At 50.2% G+C, this 20,931-nt stretch overlaps 1 protein-coding gene across 5 annotated transcripts in view; it reads right to left on the bottom strand.

The window, feature by feature from the left end:
* Positions 1–20,931, bottom strand: part of anxa11a (annexin A11a) — a 63,675-nt gene that overhangs the window by 38,204 nt on the left and 4,540 nt on the right. The window contains exons 2-9 of one of the 5 annotated variants that reach the window (XM_038782869.1): positions 20,367–20,464; positions 15,120–15,419; positions 14,943–15,023; positions 13,264–13,281; positions 10,961–10,978; positions 7,964–8,051; positions 4,847–4,941; positions 3,763–3,876 (exon numbers count right to left, since the gene is read on the bottom strand). In XM_038782869.1, the coding sequence (XP_038638797.1) occupies positions 3,763–3,876; positions 4,847–4,941; positions 7,964–8,051; positions 10,961–10,978; positions 13,264–13,281; positions 14,943–15,023; positions 15,120–15,419; positions 20,367–20,464 (812 nt within the window). Of the gene's footprint in view, positions 1–3,762; positions 3,877–4,846; positions 4,942–7,963; positions 8,052–10,960; positions 10,979–13,263; positions 13,282–14,942; positions 15,420–20,366; positions 20,465–20,931 lie in introns of all 5 variants that reach the window. The other 4 variants (XM_038782865.1, XM_038782866.1, XM_038782870.1 and 1 more) reach the window with 4 other exon arrangements.

Genomic DNA, 20,931 nt, shown 5'->3' with positions numbered 1-20,931 from the left:
CGGCACCGTTCTAACCAGCTCCGAGCCGGCACCGTTCTAACCAGCTCTGAGCCGGCGCCGTTCTAACCAGCTGAGCCGGCACCGTTCTAACCAGCTCCGAGCCGGCACTGTTCTAACCAGCTCCGAGCCGGCACCGTTCTAACCAGCTGAGCCGGCACCGTTCTAACCAGCTCCGAGCCGGCACCGTTCTAACCAGCTCCGAGCCGGCACCGTTCTAACCAGCTGAGCCGGCACCGTTCTAACCAGCTCTGAGCCGGCACCGTTCTAACCAGCTGAGCCGGCACCGTTCTAACCAGCTCCGAGCCGGCACCGTTCTAACCAGCTCCGAGCCGGCACCGTTCTAACCAGCTCCGAGCCGGCACCGTTCTAACCAGCTCCGAGCCGGCACCGTTCTAACCAGCTCCGAGCCGGCACCGTTCTAACCAGCTGAGCCGGCACCGTTCTAACCAGCTCCGAGCCGGCACCGTTCTAACCAGCTCCGAGCCGGCGCCGTTCTAACCAGCTGAGCCGGCACCGTTCTAACCAGCTCCGAGCCGGCACCGTTCTAACCAGCTCCGAGCCGGCACCGTTCTAACCAGCTGAGCCGGCACCGTTCTAACCAGCTCTGAGCCGGCACCGTTCTAACCAGCTCCGAGCCGGCGCCGTTCTAACCAGCTCCGAGCCGGCACCGTTCTAACCAGCTCTGAGCCGGCACCGTTCTAACCAGCTCTGAGCCGGCACCGTTCTAACCAGCTCCGAGCCGGCACCGTTCTAACCAGCTCTGAGCCGGCACCGTTCTAACCAGCTGAGCCGGCACTGTTCTAACCAGCTCTGAGCCGGCGCCATTCTAACCAGCTGAGCCGGCACCGTTCTAACCAGCTCTGAGCCGGCACTGTTCTAACCAGCTCCGAGCCGGCACCGTTCTAACCAGCTGAGCCGGCACTGTTCTAACCAGCTCCGAGCCTGCGCCGTTCTAACCAGCTCTGAGCCGGCACCGTTCTAACCAGCTCCGAGCCGGCACCGTTCTAACCAGCTGAGCCGGCACCGTTCTAACCAGCTCCGAGCCTGCGCCGTTCTAACCAACTCCGAGCCGGCGCCGTTCTAACCAGCTCCGAGCCGACACCATTGTAACCAGCTCCGAGCCGGCACTGTTCTAACCAGCTCCGAGCCGGCGCCGTTCTAACCAGCTCCGAGCCGGCGCCGTTCTAACCAGCTCCGAGCCGGCACCGTTCTAACCAGCTCCGAGCCGGCACCGTTCTAACCAGCTCTGAGCCGGCGCCGTTCTAACCAGCTCTGAGCCGGCACCGTTCTAACCAGCTGAGCCGGCGCCGTTCTAACCAGCTCCGAGCCGGCACCGTTCTAACCAGCTCCGAGCCGGCACCGTTCTAACCAGCTCCGAGCCGGCACCGTTCTAACCAGCTCCGAACCGGCGCCATTCTAACCAGCTCCGAGCCGGCACCGTTCTAACCAGCTCCGAGCCGGCACCGTTCTAACCAGCTCTGAGCCGGCACCGTTCTAACCAGCTCCGAGCCGGCACCGTTCTAACCAGCTCTGAGCCGGCGCCGTTCTAACCAGCTCCGAACCGGCACCGTTCTAACCAGCTCCGAACCGGCGCCATTCTAACCAGCTCTGAGCCGGCGCCATTCTAACCAGCTCTGAGCTGGCGCCGTTCTAACCAGCTGAGCCGGCACCGTTCTCACCAGCTCCGAGCCGGCACCGTTCTAACCAGCTCTGAGCCGGCACCGTTCTAACCAGCTCTGAGCCGGCACCGTTCTAACCAGCTGAGCCGGCACCGTTCTAACCAGCTCCGAGCCGGCGCCGTTCTAACCAGCTCTGAGCCGGCACCGTTCTAACCAGCTCTGAGCCGGCACCGTTCTAACCAGCTCCGAACCGGCGCCATTCTAACCAGCTCTGAGCCGGCACCGTTCTAACCAGCTCTGAGCTGGCGCCGTTCTAACTAGCTCTGAGCCGGCACCGTTCTAACCAGCTCCGAGCCGGCACCGTTCTAACCAGCTGAGCCGGCACCGTTCTAACCAGCTGAGCCGGCACCGTTCTAACCAGCTCTGAGCCGGCACTGTTCTAACCAGCTGAGCCGGCACCGTTCTAACCAGCTGAGCCGGCACTGTTCTAACCAGCTCCGAGCCGGCACCGTTCTAACCAGCTCCGAGCCGGCACCGTTCTAACCAGCTCTGAGCCGGCACTGTTCTAACCAGCTCCGAGCCGGCACCGTTCTAACCAGCTGAGCCGGCACCGTTCTAACCAGCTCTGAGCCGGCACCGTTCTAACCAGCTGAGCCGGCACCGTTCTAACCAGCTGAGCCGGCACTGTTCTAACCAGCTCCGAGCCGGCACCGTTCTAACCAGCTCCGAGCCGGCACCGTTCTAACCAGCTCTGAGCCGGCACTGTTCTAACCAGCTCCGAGCCGGCACCGTTCTAACCAGCTCCGAGCCGGCACCGTTCTAACCAGCTCTGAGCCGGCACCGTTCTAACCAGCTCTGAGCCGGCACCGTTCTAACCAGCTCTGAGCCGGCACCGTTCTAACCAGCTCTGAGCCGACGCCGTTCTAACCAGCTGATCCGGCGCCGTTCTAACCAGCTCTGAGCCGGCACCGTTCTAACCAACTCCGAGCCGGCACCGTTCTAACCAGCTCCGAGCCGGCACCGTTCTAACCAGCTCTGAGCCGACGCCGTTCTAACCAGCTGAGCCGGCACCGTTCTAACCAGCTGAGCCGGCACCGTTCTAACCAGCTGATCCGGCGCCGTTCTAACCAGCTCTGAGCCGGCACCGTTCTAACCAGCTCCGAGCCGGCACCGTTCTAACCAGCTCCGAGCCGGCACCGTTCTAACCAGCTCTGAGCCGGCACCGTTCTAACCAGCTCTGAGCCGGCACCGTTCTAACCAGCTCTGAGCCGGCACCGTTCTAACCAGCTCTGAGCCAGCACCGTTCTAACCAGCTCTGAGCCGGCACCGTTCTAACCAGCTCCGAGCCGGCACCGTTCTAACCAGCTGAGCCGGCGCCATTTTAATCGGCGTTGAAGGATCGGGTGGCGGTCTGTGGAGAGGGGGGAGGGATCTCCGCCTCCAGGGAGGGGGCCTCCGATGTGGCCTGGCCCACAATCGGGGCCCAATGATCGGCGGGCCGGCCTCTCTGGCTGGGAGCCTCCTTTCCTACGTGCCGGCCCTTGTAGCCCTGCGCCATGTTGCATCGGGCACGGCGTGTTGAATGAGGCCACTGTGCATGTGCTGGCCCCCTCTAGGGGCCAAAACTAGTCCTGGCAGCGGCCCATTCACATCTTCGTAAAACGCGACGCCGTTTACGACGGCATTGTCACTCTGCCACAGGATTAGGGAATCCTGGCCATTAACTTCAAACGGGGAAGAAATTTAAAAAAAACAACTGGTGAGGTGGACTTGCATCGATCCTTCTTCGCTTGGACCACAGGCTTAGAAAAGAGAAGACAAAGGGGTGACGTGATAGAGGTCTTCATGGGGTGGAGGCAGGATGATATTTCCACTTGTGGGGCAGACCTAAACGAAGTACCATACGTGTAATACAGTATGCCACTAATCATTCCAATAGGGAGTTCATGAAGGAGAAAGAAATACAAGGACATGTTGATGGGGTTAGACGCAGTCACGTCAAAGGAGCCTTGGGTGGAGTATGTACCAGTTGGACCAAATGGCCTGGTTTGGGATTGTTAATTCTATGGATGTGTCTGCAAAGCATGCCTGCTGCTGTACTGTTCAGCAGCTCTGTGGATCGACATGCCAGCTCCTTACCCACCTTGATAGCTTCCTTCAATTCAGTTGCATCGTAAATTGTGGAGGACTTCAGCAGCGCCAGAACTGCCTTCTCAAAATTGCCTGACAACTCGGACTTCAGCTCCTTTATCAAATCCTGCGGCAGAAGAGGACAAGTGTCAAATACACAATCAAAGTGCAGGTGCCGGTGGCCCCTGACGCTTCCCCTGGGCTGGACATCACTATTCACAATGGTCCCGTGTTGTCACATGTGTACGGCATTACTCCTGACAGGACCCCCCTCTGCCCCACCCACCCCAGCATAGAGAGGGTGGCCACTATTCCCACCAGCGCCCCAATGGGACCACTGCTGCTTCACCTCGAAAACGTGCAAGAGGTTTAAACTGGGCTGAAGGTACCCAGCCCAATTCTGACGGTTAAAACAAGGTTGGTATTTGAGGCCTAAGTGGAGAGACACAAACCACACACATACACCACACACACGGACACACCACACACACACCTACTCCTCGCAACTTTCACCTTCCCTTGCTTATCCACATTACCTTTACAAATGTAATGTTGTCATTAGATTAACTTTTGAGAGCCATCATAATCTATACAATGATGCTAGTTTTATTTTAAAAACGTTGTTTGTTTTGTCATTGTGTTTGAAGCATGAGATAACGAGCAGATATTAATCCTTCAACTTTTATTTTTCTTGAAATTTATTCTTTCGTGGGATGTGGATGTCACTGGTAAAGCCAGCAATTGTTGCCCTTCCCGCCCTCATTGCGTTTGAACAAAGTGGCTTGCCCCACCATTTCAGAAGGTACATTTCTCTGGTACTGGATTCACATGCAGATGAGCTGTTTTAGCGATGCTGGCTGAGAGTTAAATATTGGCCAGAATGGAGAAAACACCCCGATCTTCTCTGAAGTAGTGGCACAGGGAATAAATGCCGATTGAAGGAGGTCTAATGTAGGATTAAAAGTGGTCTTGCCTTCAATCTCCAATATGGGTGGAACAGTGAGTTTTCTGAATGAAATTCCCTTCTAAAGTGAGAAGAAAAAAATCAAACAAACATGCTGGACCTCACTTGGCCAGTAATCGTCAAAGATACCTGCCTTTCCATAGGCCGTCTTAAAGGACAGGACAATCTGCTGCCTCTGCTTATTCGAACGATGAGCAACTACATCGATGATAGCTTGTTCGTTCGTGCCTAGGAACAGAAGAGTTCAGAATCAAGAATGGTTCCTGCGAGTATCAACCCCATCAATGTGGTATATTAGAATTTGTCCATCATCGACAATGCCAGGTCAATCAGAAATACTCTTGCCAAACGGATAACATTGTATTGCTTATGTCACACAACCCAGGCTAAATGCAAATAACTCTTCAATGACAACTCTAAAACTTGTATTCCCAACAATTTTCCTATAAGCCCTGGGCCTCACAAAATGGACAATAAAAAGGTCACCGGATAAATATGATGTGGAGAGGATGTTTCCTCTTGTGGGAGAATCTAGAACCAGGGGTCACTGTTAAGGTTTCTCATTTAAAACAAAGATGGGGAGGATTTGTTTTCCTCAGTGGGCCGAGAGTGTCTGGAACACTGGGCGGAATTCTCCGACCCCAGGCAGGTGCGGAGAATAGCGGGACGCGCCGTTTTTTCCCGCCACGCCGGTCCGACACGCTATTCTCCCCAACGCGCAAATTTTTCCGACCGCCTTTACCGCGAATAACCCCGTCAAATTACCCGAAATGGCCAAAACCGGCCTCCCGCTATTCTACGGCCTGGATGGGCCGAAGTCCCGACGCGGCACACAAGTTGAGTACGCCAGCTGACACACCTGCTTTTCAAAGAGGAGGTGAGCGGACCGCCGGACTGTGAGCAAACCAGGGCTGGCATCCCGGAGAATGCAGCGAGAGAGCGAGAGTGGGGGGGGGGGGAGAAAGAGAAGGGGGGGAAGAAGGAGAGGGGGGGAGAAGGAGAAGGGGTGGAGAAGGAGAAGGGGGGGGGAGGGAGGGAGAGAGAGAGAGAGAGAGAGAGAGAGAAAGGGGGGCCGCTCGCGCCTTTTTACAACGTGGAGCGGCGTCATTGTGGCGTCATTTGGGAGTCGCAGCCTTTTTGCATCATTTGACGCGTGACACCCGCGGCCCCACTCCTAGCCCATTTCCGGGGCGTGGATAGCTCGGGAGCAGGGTCGTATCGGGCCGTCGTGAAGCTCGGCCGATTTCACGACGCCCATCCCGATTTTTATCGGGAGCGGAGAATACCGCCCTCTGTTCCTCAAAAGGCAGTGGAAGTACAGAGGACTCTTTGAATATTTTTAAGGCAGAGCGAGATAGATCCTTGATGAACAAGGAGGTGAAGGGTTATGGGGGGTAGGCAGGAATGTGGATTGAGGTTACAATCAGATCAGCCTTGACCTTATTGAATGGCGGAGAGGGCTCGAGTGGCCTACACTTGCTCCCCAATTTGTGCGTTCGTAGGTTTTTTCGTGTGTTTGTACATTTGAGAGTTGAAAGTGGACTGCAACCAGGAACTAAAACAGCAACAAAGATCACCCATGTGCAAACAACAGGTGACGTACGTGTAGTATGCACTCCCTCCTGCAAGAAATGCATCGTCGATGCCTTCCTTCTTTTTATAAAAAAACTTTATTTAGCCTTTTTTCCAGCAATTTCTAAAGATGGCTTCCATTTTTTATATTTAAAACCACGGATAAGTGAATTTGGGGCCGCAGTGGGTGATCCAACATACCAAGCCTTTTGGACGGATAAGTAAATTCACGAAAGAGGAAGGTGCGATTGGCAGGATTTATCATATCGCCAATTGGGTTTTTGGACAGGGGCAAATCCTGAAACTGCCCCACAATTCAGCACAAACTAGTGACAATACTTGGAATGTGGACAAATATACCTGCTCAGCGGAGAAGGGGGGAGCAGGGAGATGGAAATACCGCGTAGAAACGGTGAGTGATATCTTTCTGAAGCGGAGGTGCAGGCACGCTGCCAGAGTGAGCCAGCAGGAGGCGCTGCTTTCCAACCTGACCTGGGAAACGCTCGATGTTGACACAGGTGTCCTGGAATCATGCTGCTGCGTCGATCACGGCGCATGCAAGTTTTAATGATCTTGGTTAAAATAATACAGAGAAGAATTTCAGGCTCTCGTGTAACAATGCCACGTTACAGGGGTTTGGGGGTCAAAGGTGAATGCCAAGGCAGAAGGTGTTTGATCCCTCAGCACTAATCCGACATCTCAATCACCACAACGAAAAAACAAACAAAAAAAACTTAAAAGTCCAAAACACGTGAAAATAAAAGCCCCTTTGTGAATTCTGTGAACGAGTGACAACAGTGAAGGGTGTTGACATTGTTTTCATTCACCACAACTGAAAGGCAAAGTTGTTTTTTGAGATGTGGGGCGGGATTCTCTGACCCCCCCCCCCCGATCCCACTCCCGCCGTGTCCCAAATTCTCTGCCCCCCCCCCAGATTTGGCGGGGGCGGGAAATGCGGCGCACCGGTCGGCGGGCCCCCCGCGGCGATTCTCCGGCCCACGATGGGCCGAAGTCCCGCCGCTGACAGGCCACTCCCGCCGGCGTGGATTAAACCACCTACCTGACCGGCGGGATTGGCGGCATGGGTGGGTTTTGGGGTCTTGGTGGGGGGGGTGGGGGTGGGCGATCTGACCCCGGGAGGTGCCCCCACGGTGGCCTAGCCCGCGGTCGGGGCCCACCGATCGGCGGGTGGGCCTATGCAGTGGGGGCACTCTTTTTCTTCCACCTTCGCCATGGGCTTCACCATGGCAGAGGGGAAGAGACCCCCACCCCTGCTCATGCGCCGGTATGACATCAGCAGCCGCTGACGCTCCGCCGCATGCGCGGACTTACGCAGGCCGGCGAAGTCTTTTCGGCCCTTGCTGGCGTGGCGCCAAAGGCCGTTCACGCCAGCCGGCGGAGTGGGAACCACTCTGGGCAGGCCTAGCCCCTCAATGTGAGGGCTGGGCCCATAAAGGTGCAGAGAATTCCGCACCTTTGGGGCGACCCGACACCAAAGTGGTTCACGCCACTCCAACACGCCGGGACCCCCCTCCCCGCCGGGTAGGGGAGAATCCCGGCCGTGGTTTTTCACTAAGCTCGCAATCAGTCCCCCCCCCCCCCCCCCCCAGTTCCTCATTAAGCCTCCACCAGAGAACATTTCAAGTAAAACACACTAATGCACTTTAGATTCACTCACCAAATCCTTTCATAGCTTTCCTTAGGACTTCAGCATCCCTCAGGGCATCGAATCCCGCAGCATCGCTCACAGTCCCCCGTTTCACAGGCTAAAAGACCACAAGATATTTGTTAGTCAAGCAATTCAGGACCGGTAAGAATCATTCCTCCTCGGGTTGCAGCTATGCGCCAGATGCTTTTCTAGCCAAGAAGGCTGGCGGGTAGGCAATCTGATGACAATGTTGCATCACTTCATCATCAGCCAGTGTACCACGGGTTAAACTTCTCAAAGTCTCATTGAGAATTCACTCGTGAACAGCCATTACAATGTCAGGATGTGCTATGTCCCAATTCAAATTGGGAAATTTAAGCAAATTAAAGCACCCACTCATTAAGCAAAGCTTTACTCGTCTCAGTTCTGTACACAAGCATAGAGTTGTGCAATCACCATGTCACAATCGGAACTTACCCTGGAGTATTCCACTCAGTTCCTAGCGTGGCACTTTCCGAAGGATATATTGGCCTTCAAGTGAATGCAACATGGATTGACTAAAATGATACATGGACTCCCAAGGGAAGAGATTAGACAAACCAGGATTGTATTCCCAGGGAGTTTAGAAGGTTAAATAAGGCAGAAACTATATTTTTAAAATTATTTCATGGGCTGCACGGTGGTTAGCATTGCTGCCCCACAGCTCCGGGACCCGGGTTCAACTCCAGCCTCGGGTGACTGTGTGAAGTTTGTGCGTTCGCCCAGTGTCTGCGTGGGTTTCCTCCGGGTGCTCCGGTTTCCTCCCACAGTCCAGAGATGTGCAGGTTAGGTGGAGCTATGTGGTTATGGGGTAAGGGGGTGGGGTGGGGAGAGGACTTAGGTCGGGTGCTCTTTCAGAGGGTCGGAGCAGACTTAATGGGTCGAATGGCCTCCGTCTCCACTGTAGAAATTCTGTGGTTGTATGGGGTGTGGGCATCACTGGCAAGGCCAGCATTTGTTACCCATCCCTAATTGTCCATTTCGGAGAGCATTTAAGAGTCAACCACATGTAGGTCAGACCAGATAAGGACAGTAGATTTCCTTCCCGTAAGGATATTAATGAACCAGATGGGGTTGTTATGACAATTGATTTGTGGTCATCAGTAGACTTTTAAATACATATTTTTCTTGAATTCAAATTCCAACATCTGCCATGGTGGGATTCAAACCCAGTTCCCAGGGCATTACCCTGGGACTCTGGATGACTAGTGACCACATAACCAGTTTTTGACTGAATGTATTCAGGGTTATGGGGCAAATGCACCAATGTGGAACATTCAAATCGTTATACTCAATAAATGCCGTAATTACTTGCCGTGTAACGATATATAGCAAGCAAGTGCATCTGACAGCCAACATGCACATACATATGCCCGGACGCCACACATCCGTATAAAATGCAACCCAGTGTCTTATTTTTTTTCTTAACTATCTTCAACTAATAATTGTTTGGGTCATAAACACTTTTGAATGGGCGGCGGCACGGTGGTGCAGTGTTTAGCACTGCTGCTCTCACGGTGCCGAGGTCCCAGGTTCGATCCCGGCTCTGGGTCACTGTCCGTGTGGAGTTTGCACATTCTCCCCGTGTCTGCGTGGTTTTCACCCCCACAACCCAAAGATGTGCAGGGTAGGTGGATTGGCCGCACTAAATTGCCCCTTAATTGGAAAAATTTAATAAATAAATCAATAAACACTTTTTAATGTAACACTTCAGGTGGAATGTCACCATATTTTTTTCAAACTCTCAGGCATAGCCTGAAAACTAGTTTGCAGCTCTCCAGCTGTACCGCCCAGATTTCACTCCCAATCTGGAGTCTTGGAGTGAAATAATGAGTGGGTGGGGTTTACACTGTCACTCTGATGGGGCGGGGCCTGGTAGAGCTGGCATCCGGCACCATGGAGATCAGGGCACCATCTTCAAAAGGTGGGCCGATCAGAACGGAACATCAACTCCCTCCCCCTCCCCTCCGCTATTGAGGCACCATTGGGGTGCCCCCCCCACCGCACCCCCACTACCCGCATAAGTATCGCCGGCATTCTCCCCCCGCCACCCCCCCCAAAGTGGCAGCTCGCCCTCCCTCCCCGCCCCTCCCACTCTGTGCCTGCACATTCACCCCATACTGCCTGCTACCCCACCCCACCACACATAAATGGAAACCTGCCCCTTCCATGGGGCTCCCATGAGGGTCAGTCCCTGGCACTGTCCCCGAGCAGAGGTTGGCATTGCCAGGTTGCCCAGAGGAATCCCCTTGACCGAATCTAGTTTATAAAAAGCTGTTGTAAACCTCGCCGACATGAGGTTTGAATATTCAATGAGGGGGAATCATGGTGGTGGGGGGGGCGCTGGGTAGCGATAGTAAAATCCATTCAGATCCATTAAAGTGAGGCTCTCGCCCTTTGTGGCGTGAACCTCACCATGTCAACAGCGGAAGGCAGGGAAATTCAGGAAGCATGATTACTCCGGAGAGAATTACGCTTCCTCATTCTCTCCAGATGCTTTTGAATGCACCAGGTGGCAGTGCCAATTTAGAATTTATTTTCCACCAGCACCTCGGCAATAGCCACCCCTCCCGTCCATCCACCCACCTCTCCTCCTCTGCCGATATTGTCCTCTCCTCAAAGCATCCATCCATCTCAGCGGACATTTCGTCATGGGCCAAGGTATTCATTTTCTCCATTGAATTTAAATTCTACTAACTGGCCTGGCAGGATTTGAATCCATGTCCCCAAGGGAATAGCTGGAGCCTCTGGATTACTAGTCCAGTGATTTTATCATTCCGCCACTGTCATGTAGCATGCATTTCTTCATGAAAAGATGAATAGATCTGAATGTTTTTCATACAAATGTCTCAATGAACATGTTTGGGATAACGTGCAGCAAAACACAACCTCCTCTTGATGAAAAGACTATCGGTAAAAATCATTGATCTGCACAGCATTGCATGCAGTTACCTGAGAGTTACAATTCCAAATGGCAATAAAGCTTACCTCAAAGTCTGAGAAAATCTGTGTGTAAAATGCCAAACAACATTTAAATAGAAAATTAGGATAGTTTCCACCCACTTTAGCAAGTTCCATGCAGGATGTGCCATTTTCTTTCATAATACGAGTTATCATGTGCACAACAATCCTATTTGATGGCACACGAACAAGGCACAGGATAAGGCCATTTAGCCCCTCGAATCTGTTCTTCCATTTAATAGATAATGGTTGATCTGATAGTGACCTCAAATCTGCATCCCGCCTACCCCCTGCAACCTATCACCCCTTTCCTTATCAAGAATCTATCCACCACTGTCTTAAAATATTCAGTCTGCTTTCACTGCCTTTTGAGGAAGAGATTTCCAGAGACTTAACCCTCATCTTCATTTTAAATGGGTGACCAAGGGCAAGATTCTCCACTCCTGTGTTTGAGAGGTGGGAAAGCCGGTGAGGGTGGAGAATCCAATGGGAGTCCCCTAACGGCTTACACGCCCGTGGGATTTCCCATTCCCATTGTCCACACCCCCCCCCCTCCCCCACCAATGACATAATGGAGTTGAAACCCAGTAAAGTCGACTCGCTCGTCACAACTGAGAAAGGGATTGCGGGTAAGGACCTGGTGCTCAATTGAAGGAAGGGCATCCAGCAGAGGGCGGTGGTGAGAAGTGACTGAGGAGGAATCTGAGAGAAGTTGCCTCGCTCACCATTTTCGAACGCACTTGAGGGCAATGCCAATTTAGAATTTCTTTTCTACCTCCACCTCCACAATGACCACTTCTCCCATCCACCCACCCACCCACCTCTACCAATATTGTCCTCTCCTCAAAGCATCTATCTCAAAGGGAAGTACCTCATGGGCCACTTGCTACCTCCCCCATTAATAATTCACTTCCCCTCCCTGCCCCTCCTCTTCTTATCCGCACTTTGCATGGGGTCTTCAGATCGGGACGAGCTACAAGGGAAGCCTGTTCACTTCTCATTCTTCTATATCAATGGACATTGGGGCCCATTACCTCATCTCTTAACAATGTCACCCTGACTGAGCTCAGTTAACCTGACATAGGCCAAGGAACCTCTTTGCTCTGTATGGTTGAACCACTCACTGAATAAACATACATGGGGTACACCCAATTTTATGTTTTTGGCCCCATTCTCTGTACAATTCAAGGCTTCCAAAGACCCCGACGAGGTGGACAAACTCGGAAATAATTTCTACTGGAATTTGGAAAAACGGGTGGCTCTGGCGTCATAAAAAAATGATTCAAATCTAATTTCTACCACCTGAATCTGAATATAACCCACATTTATTTTCCTTTACTCTTTTTCGGGATGTGGGTATCACTAGCAAGGCCAGTATTTGTTGACCCATCCCCAATGGTCCTTACAGAAGGCAGTTAAGAGTCAACCAGATAAGGACCCGGTGCTCAACATTGCTGCGTGTCTGGAGTCACATGCAAGTCAGTCCAACCATCGTCGGCAGAATTCCTTCCCTGGCGGCCATTAGTAGGTTTTTAGGACAATCATTGATAGTTGTAATGGTCAACATTACTGAGACGTTGTCTTCCAGGTTTTCTTTTTATGAATCGAATTTAAATTCTAGTAACTGACGTGGGCAAGATTTGAATCCATGTCCCCAAGGGAACAGCCAGGACCTCTGGATTGCAATATTATCATTACGCCACTGTCATGCATTTCTTTGTTAAAAGAGGAATAGATCGGAATGTTTCTCACACAAATGACCCACTGAACACGTTTGGGATCACATGCAGTAACGCACACTCTCTTCCAGTAGAAAAGTCACACAATCTGAAAATGAAACTTGGGCGTGATTCTCTGCATCCCCCCCCCCCCCCCCCCACACCCCACACGATGTGATTCTCGGCGGTGGGAAGCGGTCAGCTGATGGCCAATGGCGCGATCGTCCGGTGCCGCCACTATCAATGGGTCCTATTGAATCCACCCCACACCACCGGGAGACCCACGGTGGGAGTGCGCCGTTGGAGGAATGAACAGCCGGAAGGGCTCGCCCATAATTTCTCTCGCAGCAGAATCTGCCCGAATACTTCCAGCATTTTCTGTTCTCATTTCTTTGCAACTAACCGGTTGATGACACCTATGACATTCTTCTGGGAAGTTTTTATTTCAGTTTTTCAGCATTCACATTATTTTGATTTTGGGTTAGTTGAAAAAAAATGCAACCTCTAGATATTAATGTATGGGTACCTCATGGTCTCTATCTATAAAAATCTACACACAGCATCGCATGCAGTTATCTCAGGGTAACAATTCCAAACGGCAATAAAGCTCACCTCAAAGTCTGAGAAATCCTGTGTGTAAAATGCCAAACAACATTTAAATAGAAAATTAGGATAGTTTCCACCCACTTTAGCAAGTTCCATGCAGGATGCTGCCATTTTCTTTAGTAATACAAGTTATCATGTGCACAACAATCCTATTTGATGGCACACGCACAAGGCTCAGGATAAGGCCATTCAGCCCCTCGAGTCTGTTCCGCCATTTAATAAGATAATGGTTGATCTGATAGTGACCTCCAATCTGCATCCTGCCTTACCCCGCTAACCTATCACCCACTTGCTCATCAACAATCTATCCACCACTGCCTTAAAAATATTCAAAGTCTCTGCTTTCACCGCTTTTTCAGGAAGAGAGTTCCAAAGACTCTCAACCCTCTGAGAGAAAAGTTTTGCCTCATCTTCATTTTAAATGGGCGGCCCCCTGGCCAAGATTCTCCGCTCCCGTTTTTGGGAGGCGGGAAAACCGGTGAGGGTGGAGAGTCCAACAGGGATCCCCGAATGGCTTTCACACCCATGGGATTTCCCATTCCCATTGTCCCCACCCCCTCGCCAATGACATAATGGAGTTCCCACCCAGTAAAGATGGGAACCCCAGCACCATATATTAGCATATCATTAGCGGACTTCCTCGCTGTATCGTCACCTCATATTAGGGGAGCACAGCTAATACAGTCCCTGGGGCTGTGGGAGGCGCAATGACCCCGCCTTCGGGACCTCTTTTAACTGAGGTTCAACAAATCCGTCAGGAAAAGCCGTCAATGGAGCCGGTTGCATACAAAATCGCTTTTCCCGCATGATTTGACACTTCAGTTCAAGAAAATGAGAATATTCCAGCCATTAATTTTCAACAGTGACACCTCATTCTAGATCCCCCTTGTGGGGAAATCTAGAACAAGAGGTCATGGATAGGTTGAGAGGCCGCAGATTTCAAACTGAAATGAGGAGGAACTACTTCTCGCAGAGGGTGGTGAATTTGAGACCAGCCATGATCTGATTGAATGGCGGAGCAGGCTCGAAGGTCTGAATTGCCGACCTCTGCGCCTAATTCCTATGTTCCTATGAAAGCGAATAGGTGCATGAACTTTGAACCTATAATGGTTTTTAACGTCACCTCAGGACCATTGCAAAAGGGGCTGCATTGATGGCTAACAAATGAAATAAAATGTCTGATTGCCTTTGATCCATAAGATAAAAGGCAGTAAATTTGACTTCAGCCGAGAAAACAGCGAGGATACCCAGACTACAAAGAACACCCCACTCAAAAAACAGACCCATGCTCCCTTTGCTTGAGATAGGAAACTTTCTCCTGGGCTTCAACCTTAATTCTGGGTTCTGTTAGTGTTGCTTGGGGCAAATGAAGGTGGATAAGGTTCCTAACACCTACAATGACACTGCTGTGTAACGCTGCACACATCCATGTCCCCTACACACACTTCGATGCCCGCCCCGATTGCAATTCACTTCCCGCCCCACTTCCCCACAATTACTTTACTTTCTAGTCCACTTTAGCTACTCCAGAACGTTTTTGCTGAAAACTATTTGGCAAATTATTTTAATTTTATATTGTTCAACCACAAACTCTAAAAGTTAACAAGCATTGGATTTAGCAAATTTTAAACATTAGCAGATAACGCGAGTTTACTCTAATTCATATAATGAATTGTCTTCCATACCTTTACTGGCGCCACAGAGGGAGTTATAGGGTTTGAGGGGTAGCCTTGAGATGGACTAGCTCCGTAACCAGGTGTCGGGCCCGAGGGGTAGCCAGACTTCGGGCCTGAAGGGTAGCCAGATGTCGGGCCCGAGGGGTAGCCTGATGTTGGGCCCGAGGGGTAGCCTGATGTTGGGCCTGATGGGTAGCCTGATGTTGGGCCTGAAGGGTAGCCTGATGTTGGGCCCGAGGGGTAGCCTGATGTTGGGCCTGAAGGGTAGCCTGATGTTGGGCCCGAGGGGTAGCCTTGTGTCGGGCCAGAGGCTGCCGGATAACCTGGGTTAGCGCCAGGATATCCTTGATTGTACGAGGGAGCTCCAGGTTGACCTCCCATTCCATATTGAGCTGGCTGCTGGTTGGGAGGTGCCCCAAAACCCCCAGGCCCAAAATTGGGAGGTACAGAAATATGTGGTCCTAATGTGTTGCTCATGCTGCCAATCTAAACAGAAGAGAAGAGAACAGTGTTAAGATTTGCCATTGGTAAACTACAATTTTGATTCTTATTTCATTCAAATTTTGCTCACGTCAAACTAAATGCAATCAGCTTCATGTCTAACTTGTCAATCCTAAATAGTTTCACAAACTGCATTGGAAGTGAAAGAAAAAAAAACAATCAATGTTGTCTTTATGTAAATTAGGGTTAGAGTGGAGTTTGGGGGAGCAATTTGGAACCACGGTCTTCAGAACAATTCAACACTCAATTTTGCTTCATTATACTTTTATTTTTGAATAAACTGGTTTGATAGTTTAGTCTGAAGGTACTGTTACACCGTGGTATTTTTGGTTGGTTTAAATAGACCCAAGTTGCATTGCATCATTTTGCGCTATTTTCAAAACATACTCCAAAAGTAAAAGCCAACTCACTGCCCCCCCCCCCATCCCAAATATTTGTGATTTAGATAATGCCGAGATTACACGCTATCCAAATGGGCAGATTATTTGAGTTAGGTAGGAGCAGAGTAGGAGGCAATATTAGAGGCTGCAAAAAGCTAAGTGTTGGTTTAGATGACTTAGGGAGAGCTTCTTTTCAGAGTGACTTATTGCCTCGGGAAGAGACTGCCAGTAAAGGCAGTGAGCGTGGCTTTGTTACAGACCTTTAAATAACAATAGGAAACATCTTGCGTTAAAGGATGCAATTGAAACATTCTGAAACAAAGAAAAGAGATGAGATTTCTTCGCAATGTCATTTCTCCATTCCTTCCATTAAAGTTGACTCACCTGATCAAGTCCAAACATGCTCTGAATCAAAGCGCACAAAGTGTAAAATGCACAGATGCATTGAAACCAGAGCTAAGCAAAATTAGTGATAATAGGCATTGCAATTTCCTACAGACCGCATTACATCTGGGTGCATGATCGTACTTGTCATTGTGTTAGCGCCTGCCCATGCACCCAATGAGACTCTAGGACTCTTCCTTCGCCAGAAAGATGGTTCCGCTACCAAAGATGGCACAGTTCCGACAAAATAATTTCTGCAGCACATATCTTTATTTCTTTGATCTTGCAAAGGGTCATCTTTACATACATCATGAAAGCTTTCTGGTCAGCATGCGAGTAGAACATTGGGAGGCAGTCACATTAATCTCCTCTGTTTTAGAATGTATTCTACACCTCAAGCCTTTGTCTACTCTTCCATCCCCAGCGTCCTTGATCAGATAAGTGCCTAATTGATACTTGGGTCAGCAGGCCTTCCCAAAAAGAGGCGACACAGGACTCTCCAGCTGGCGGGCAGGATCCTTGCCATCTCCGTTAAATACCACCCTGTGTGTTTTACGGGAGTTCGGGATATTTGCATCCATTCTCTAGATGGTCTGTCTTGCCACTTCGATCGTCACATGAAGTAAATGTTTAAAGAGGCTTGTAGAGGGGAAATACGGAGCCATCTGTTCAATCGAGGCACTCAAGGGGGTATTGAATGATTAGTTTGGATGATTAATTGATGAGAACCACCATGCAGGGGCTCAGGGAAAAGGCAGGGGAACAACACCAAGTCATAGTGCTCATTTGGGAGCCAGTGCAGAAACAATGGGCTGAATGGCCTTCTTCTGCATCGTAACAACACTGATAAAATGAACAGTGGATGATGCATTTGTAAAAATGTGTTGCCAGATGAAAATACTAACACAGACTACTTTATGATCACCGATTACATGTTATCTATTTCCCCTTTCAGCACACTAGTGAGGGACTAGTGAGTATAAAGTATTCCCCTTGCCCTTAAGGTGCAAAGTATGGAAATAAAAGACCATTCAGCCCATCATCTGGTGCCAACAGAAACCCATGCTTCCCCCTCCCCCAGAAGGCTTACTCATGGGCAAGAAAGGGTTAATTTCCTACACAAACCACGGTGCACATTGACAAACCACCTGACAGCGAGCTTTAAAACTGTGAATGGGTGGCCGAAGAGAGCATTTTAATCTGTAGGAGGATCCAAAACTGGGGACCATCAATCCAAGACAGTTAAATCCAAATACGGAAATGAGTGTGGTCAGAATGTGGAACAGGCCAGACGATAGGAAGTAACGGAGGCAAATAATGAAAGTTCTTTCAAAGAAAACTAGGGCAGGGGCATGAGAAAAGGGAACGGAAAGATTTGCTGAAAGTCTCCGATGAGGTGGTAAAATGAGAGGAGAAGACTGGTGACTAGCAAAGAGAAGTTGGGGTGAATATCCTGCTCCATGTGACTCATTTAAAAAAACTTATTGTTCAATTATTTGTGGCCCATTTTCAGTCCTGCTATTATCGGGCTGGATCGTGTCCTGGTGGCTGGCTGGAGAAATGGGGGGAGTTTCACCTTGGCAGTTTAGGGGATTTACGGGCAGATTTTGGGCCCATCATTCCACTCGTGAGCCGTCATTAGGGCTCTCATCCCTTTGAAGTACAAGATCCCACCTCCACGAGCTGCCCGTCTGCAGCTCTTCAGTTCCAACAGTGGCCACCAGGGAGCGGTGGCCTCTGCGAGAGCTGCTCCTAGTTGACAGAAGTCGTGATGGGCACTGATCTCACAGCAAGTTAAATTCGGTCAGGGGTCGCCGGGGGAGAATCCAGCAGGCCCTGGTGAGGACAAGCATGGCGTTGCTATGGCGGCAGAGTGCCTGATCAGGACAACCCCCAAATACTTTAGTGCCCCCACCCCGAGACCACTAGAGTTCACCGGGCAGTCACCGCATGCCCCGCCAATAAAATGGCAACAATGGCCGGAAGGCCCCCTTCATTGGCCATTTAACCTGGCTCATTAAGCCTTTAGGTGAGAAAGTTATCTGCTATTGACCCTGCCACCAGCAGTCAGGGTGCCAGCAAGGCAACAAGCAATCCATCCCTTCCCCCAGCATTCCTTCACTGCTTTCCGACTCCCCCAACTTCCCTCAAACCTCATCTCCTATATTTACAGGCCCCACATGTGGCGTATCCTGAGCAAGTGTGGCGGAGTGGAAATGAGGAAAGGCAGGTGACCGACTTACAAGTGACACCGATCGAGGCTTGGAAAATAGTCTTCTCTGAGCTGCGAGGGGAGTTGCTTTATCCTGAAAATTTTCTCCTTGGGCCCCCCCCCCCCCCCCCCATTCTCCGCTCAGACATAACCAGGGGCTCATTACGTCTTGAAAATCCAAAATGTATTCCCAAACTTCAAATTCAAAAGAGACTTTTGACAGATGAGGGAAGGGGGGGGGGGGGGGGGGGGGGGGGGGGTTAGGGGGTGGGGGGGGGGGGGGGGCCAGACGGCAAAGTGGAGCTGAGACCACCACCAAATCAGCCACGATTTTATTGAACGGCGGAGGAGGCTGGAGGGGCCGAATTGCCTCCTCCTGCTCCTAAATCTCGTCTTCCTGGGACAATGACCTGGGACAATAATAACCAAAAATTGAATTGTTTTTGTGAATACATTGCACAGAAGGATCAGGAACTTTGGCCTGTCATGGTTTGATTTTACAAAGATAAAATAAGCTGGATGCTGGGAGTCTGGAATGAGAACACAATTGCTGGAAATACTCAGCAGGTCAGGAAATGTCTGTGAAGAGAGAACCAGAGTTAACGGCCGAGGTTGGCATTCCCTTTTCCCGCTGGCAGCGCTCCACTGGGTTTCCCAGCGGTGTGGGGTGGCTTCAATGGAGAAACCCCATTGATAAACAGAAAATAGAAGCAATTGGAGGCCATTCGGCCCTTTGAGCCTGCTCCGCCATTCGTGATGATCATGGCTGATCATCAAGTTCAATATTCTGATCCCGCTTTCCCTCCAAAATCCCTCAAGCCCCAAATGTTACATCTAATTCCTTCTTGAAATTACACCACGTTTTGGCCTCAACTACACTCTATGGTAGCGAATTCCACAGGTTCACCACTCTCCAGATGAAGTAATTTCTCCTCACCTCAGTCTTAAAAGGTTTACCCCTTATCCTCAAACTATAACCCCTAGTTCTGGACTCCCCCACCATCGGGAACATTCTTTCTGAATCTACCCTGTTGAATTTTGTATGTTTCTATGCGATCCCCTCTCACTATTCTAAACTCCAATGAATATAATCCTAACCAATTTAGTCTTTCCTCATATGACAGCCTCGCCATCCCAGGAATCAGCCTGGTAAACCTTTGCTGCACTCCCTCCATAGCAAGAACATCCTTCCTCAGGTAAGGACACCAAAACTTCACACAATACTCCAGGTGTGGCCTCACCAATGCCCTACACAATTGCAGTAAAACACCTCTATTCCTATACTCAAATCCTCTCGCTATGAAGACCAACATACTTTCTTTACTGCCTGCTGTACCTGCGTGCTTACTTTCAATAACTAATGCACGAGGACACCAAGGTCTCGCTGAGTATCCACCTCTCTCAATTTACACCCACTCAAATAATAATCTGCCTTCCTATTTTTGTTACCAAAATGGATAACCTCACATTTATCCACATTATACTGCATCTGCCATGCATGTGTCCACTCATGCAGCCTGTCTAAATCCTGCTGAAGCATCTCTCTATCCTCACAGCTCACCCTCCAACCCAACTTTATAACATCTGCAAATGTGGAGATAATACATTTAGTTCCCTCTTCCAAATCATTAATATATAATGTGAACAGGTGGGGTCCTAGCACAGATCCCTGGGGTACCCCACTAGTTACTGCGTGCCAATCAGAAAAAGATCCATTTGTTCCCACAAGTGGCAGGAAGAGAGAATCCCGCCACCAGCGAATGCCACTGCCGAGAAACACACGGCTGGGAGATTGGAGAATCCCACCCAATGTTTCAGGAAACAGAAAAGTCTGTTTCTTTATCCGCCGATTATTCCAGACCTGTTCAGTATTTCCAGCATTCATAGTTTTATTGCAGCTGTTCCAGGTTTCTATCAGAATGCTAAAGGCGCATTGTTCTATCGGTTTAAACTTACCATTCCTGACAATTGGGCATGTCCAGACATGTTGCTAAAAGCATCCAGTCCAATGGGTAGTGTTGGATTAACAGGATTAGGACCCCAGGGATTACCACCTGAAATTGAAGAATCAACAAGACCCATCAGGACTAAGTGCACCCTCTCGACAAATGGGCGATCACCTAGAGCAATAAAAAAACTGAATAAACTATTCTTGAAACTACATAAGTAAATGAACAGGCTTCAGCAATACACCCATGCATGCTGACATACATGTAGATTTCCATGAGGGCAGCATGGTGGCACAGTGGTTAGCATTGCTGCCTCACGGCACCAGGATCCCAGGTTCGATCCAGGCTCTGGGTCACTGTCCGTGTGGAGTTTGCACATTCTCCCCGTGTCTGCATGGATTTCACCCCCACAACCCAAAGATGTGCAGGGTAGGTGGATTGGCCACACTAAATTGCCCCTTAATTGGAAAAAATGAATTGGGTACTCTAAATTTATTTTTCAGAAATGTAGATTTCCATGTATTTAAATTGCAGTCTTTCCTCATTTTGTTTATGCACCCATTTTGGCAAAT

The sequence above is a fragment of the Scyliorhinus canicula genome, chromosome 22, assembly GCF_902713615.1.
Source record: "Scyliorhinus canicula chromosome 22, sScyCan1.1, whole genome shotgun sequence".
Taxonomy (NCBI): Eukaryota; Metazoa; Chordata; class Chondrichthyes; order Carcharhiniformes; family Scyliorhinidae; genus Scyliorhinus; species Scyliorhinus canicula.
Note: the sequence above shows the minus strand (reverse complement) of the source record. Positions and strands in the feature narration are given on the sequence as shown.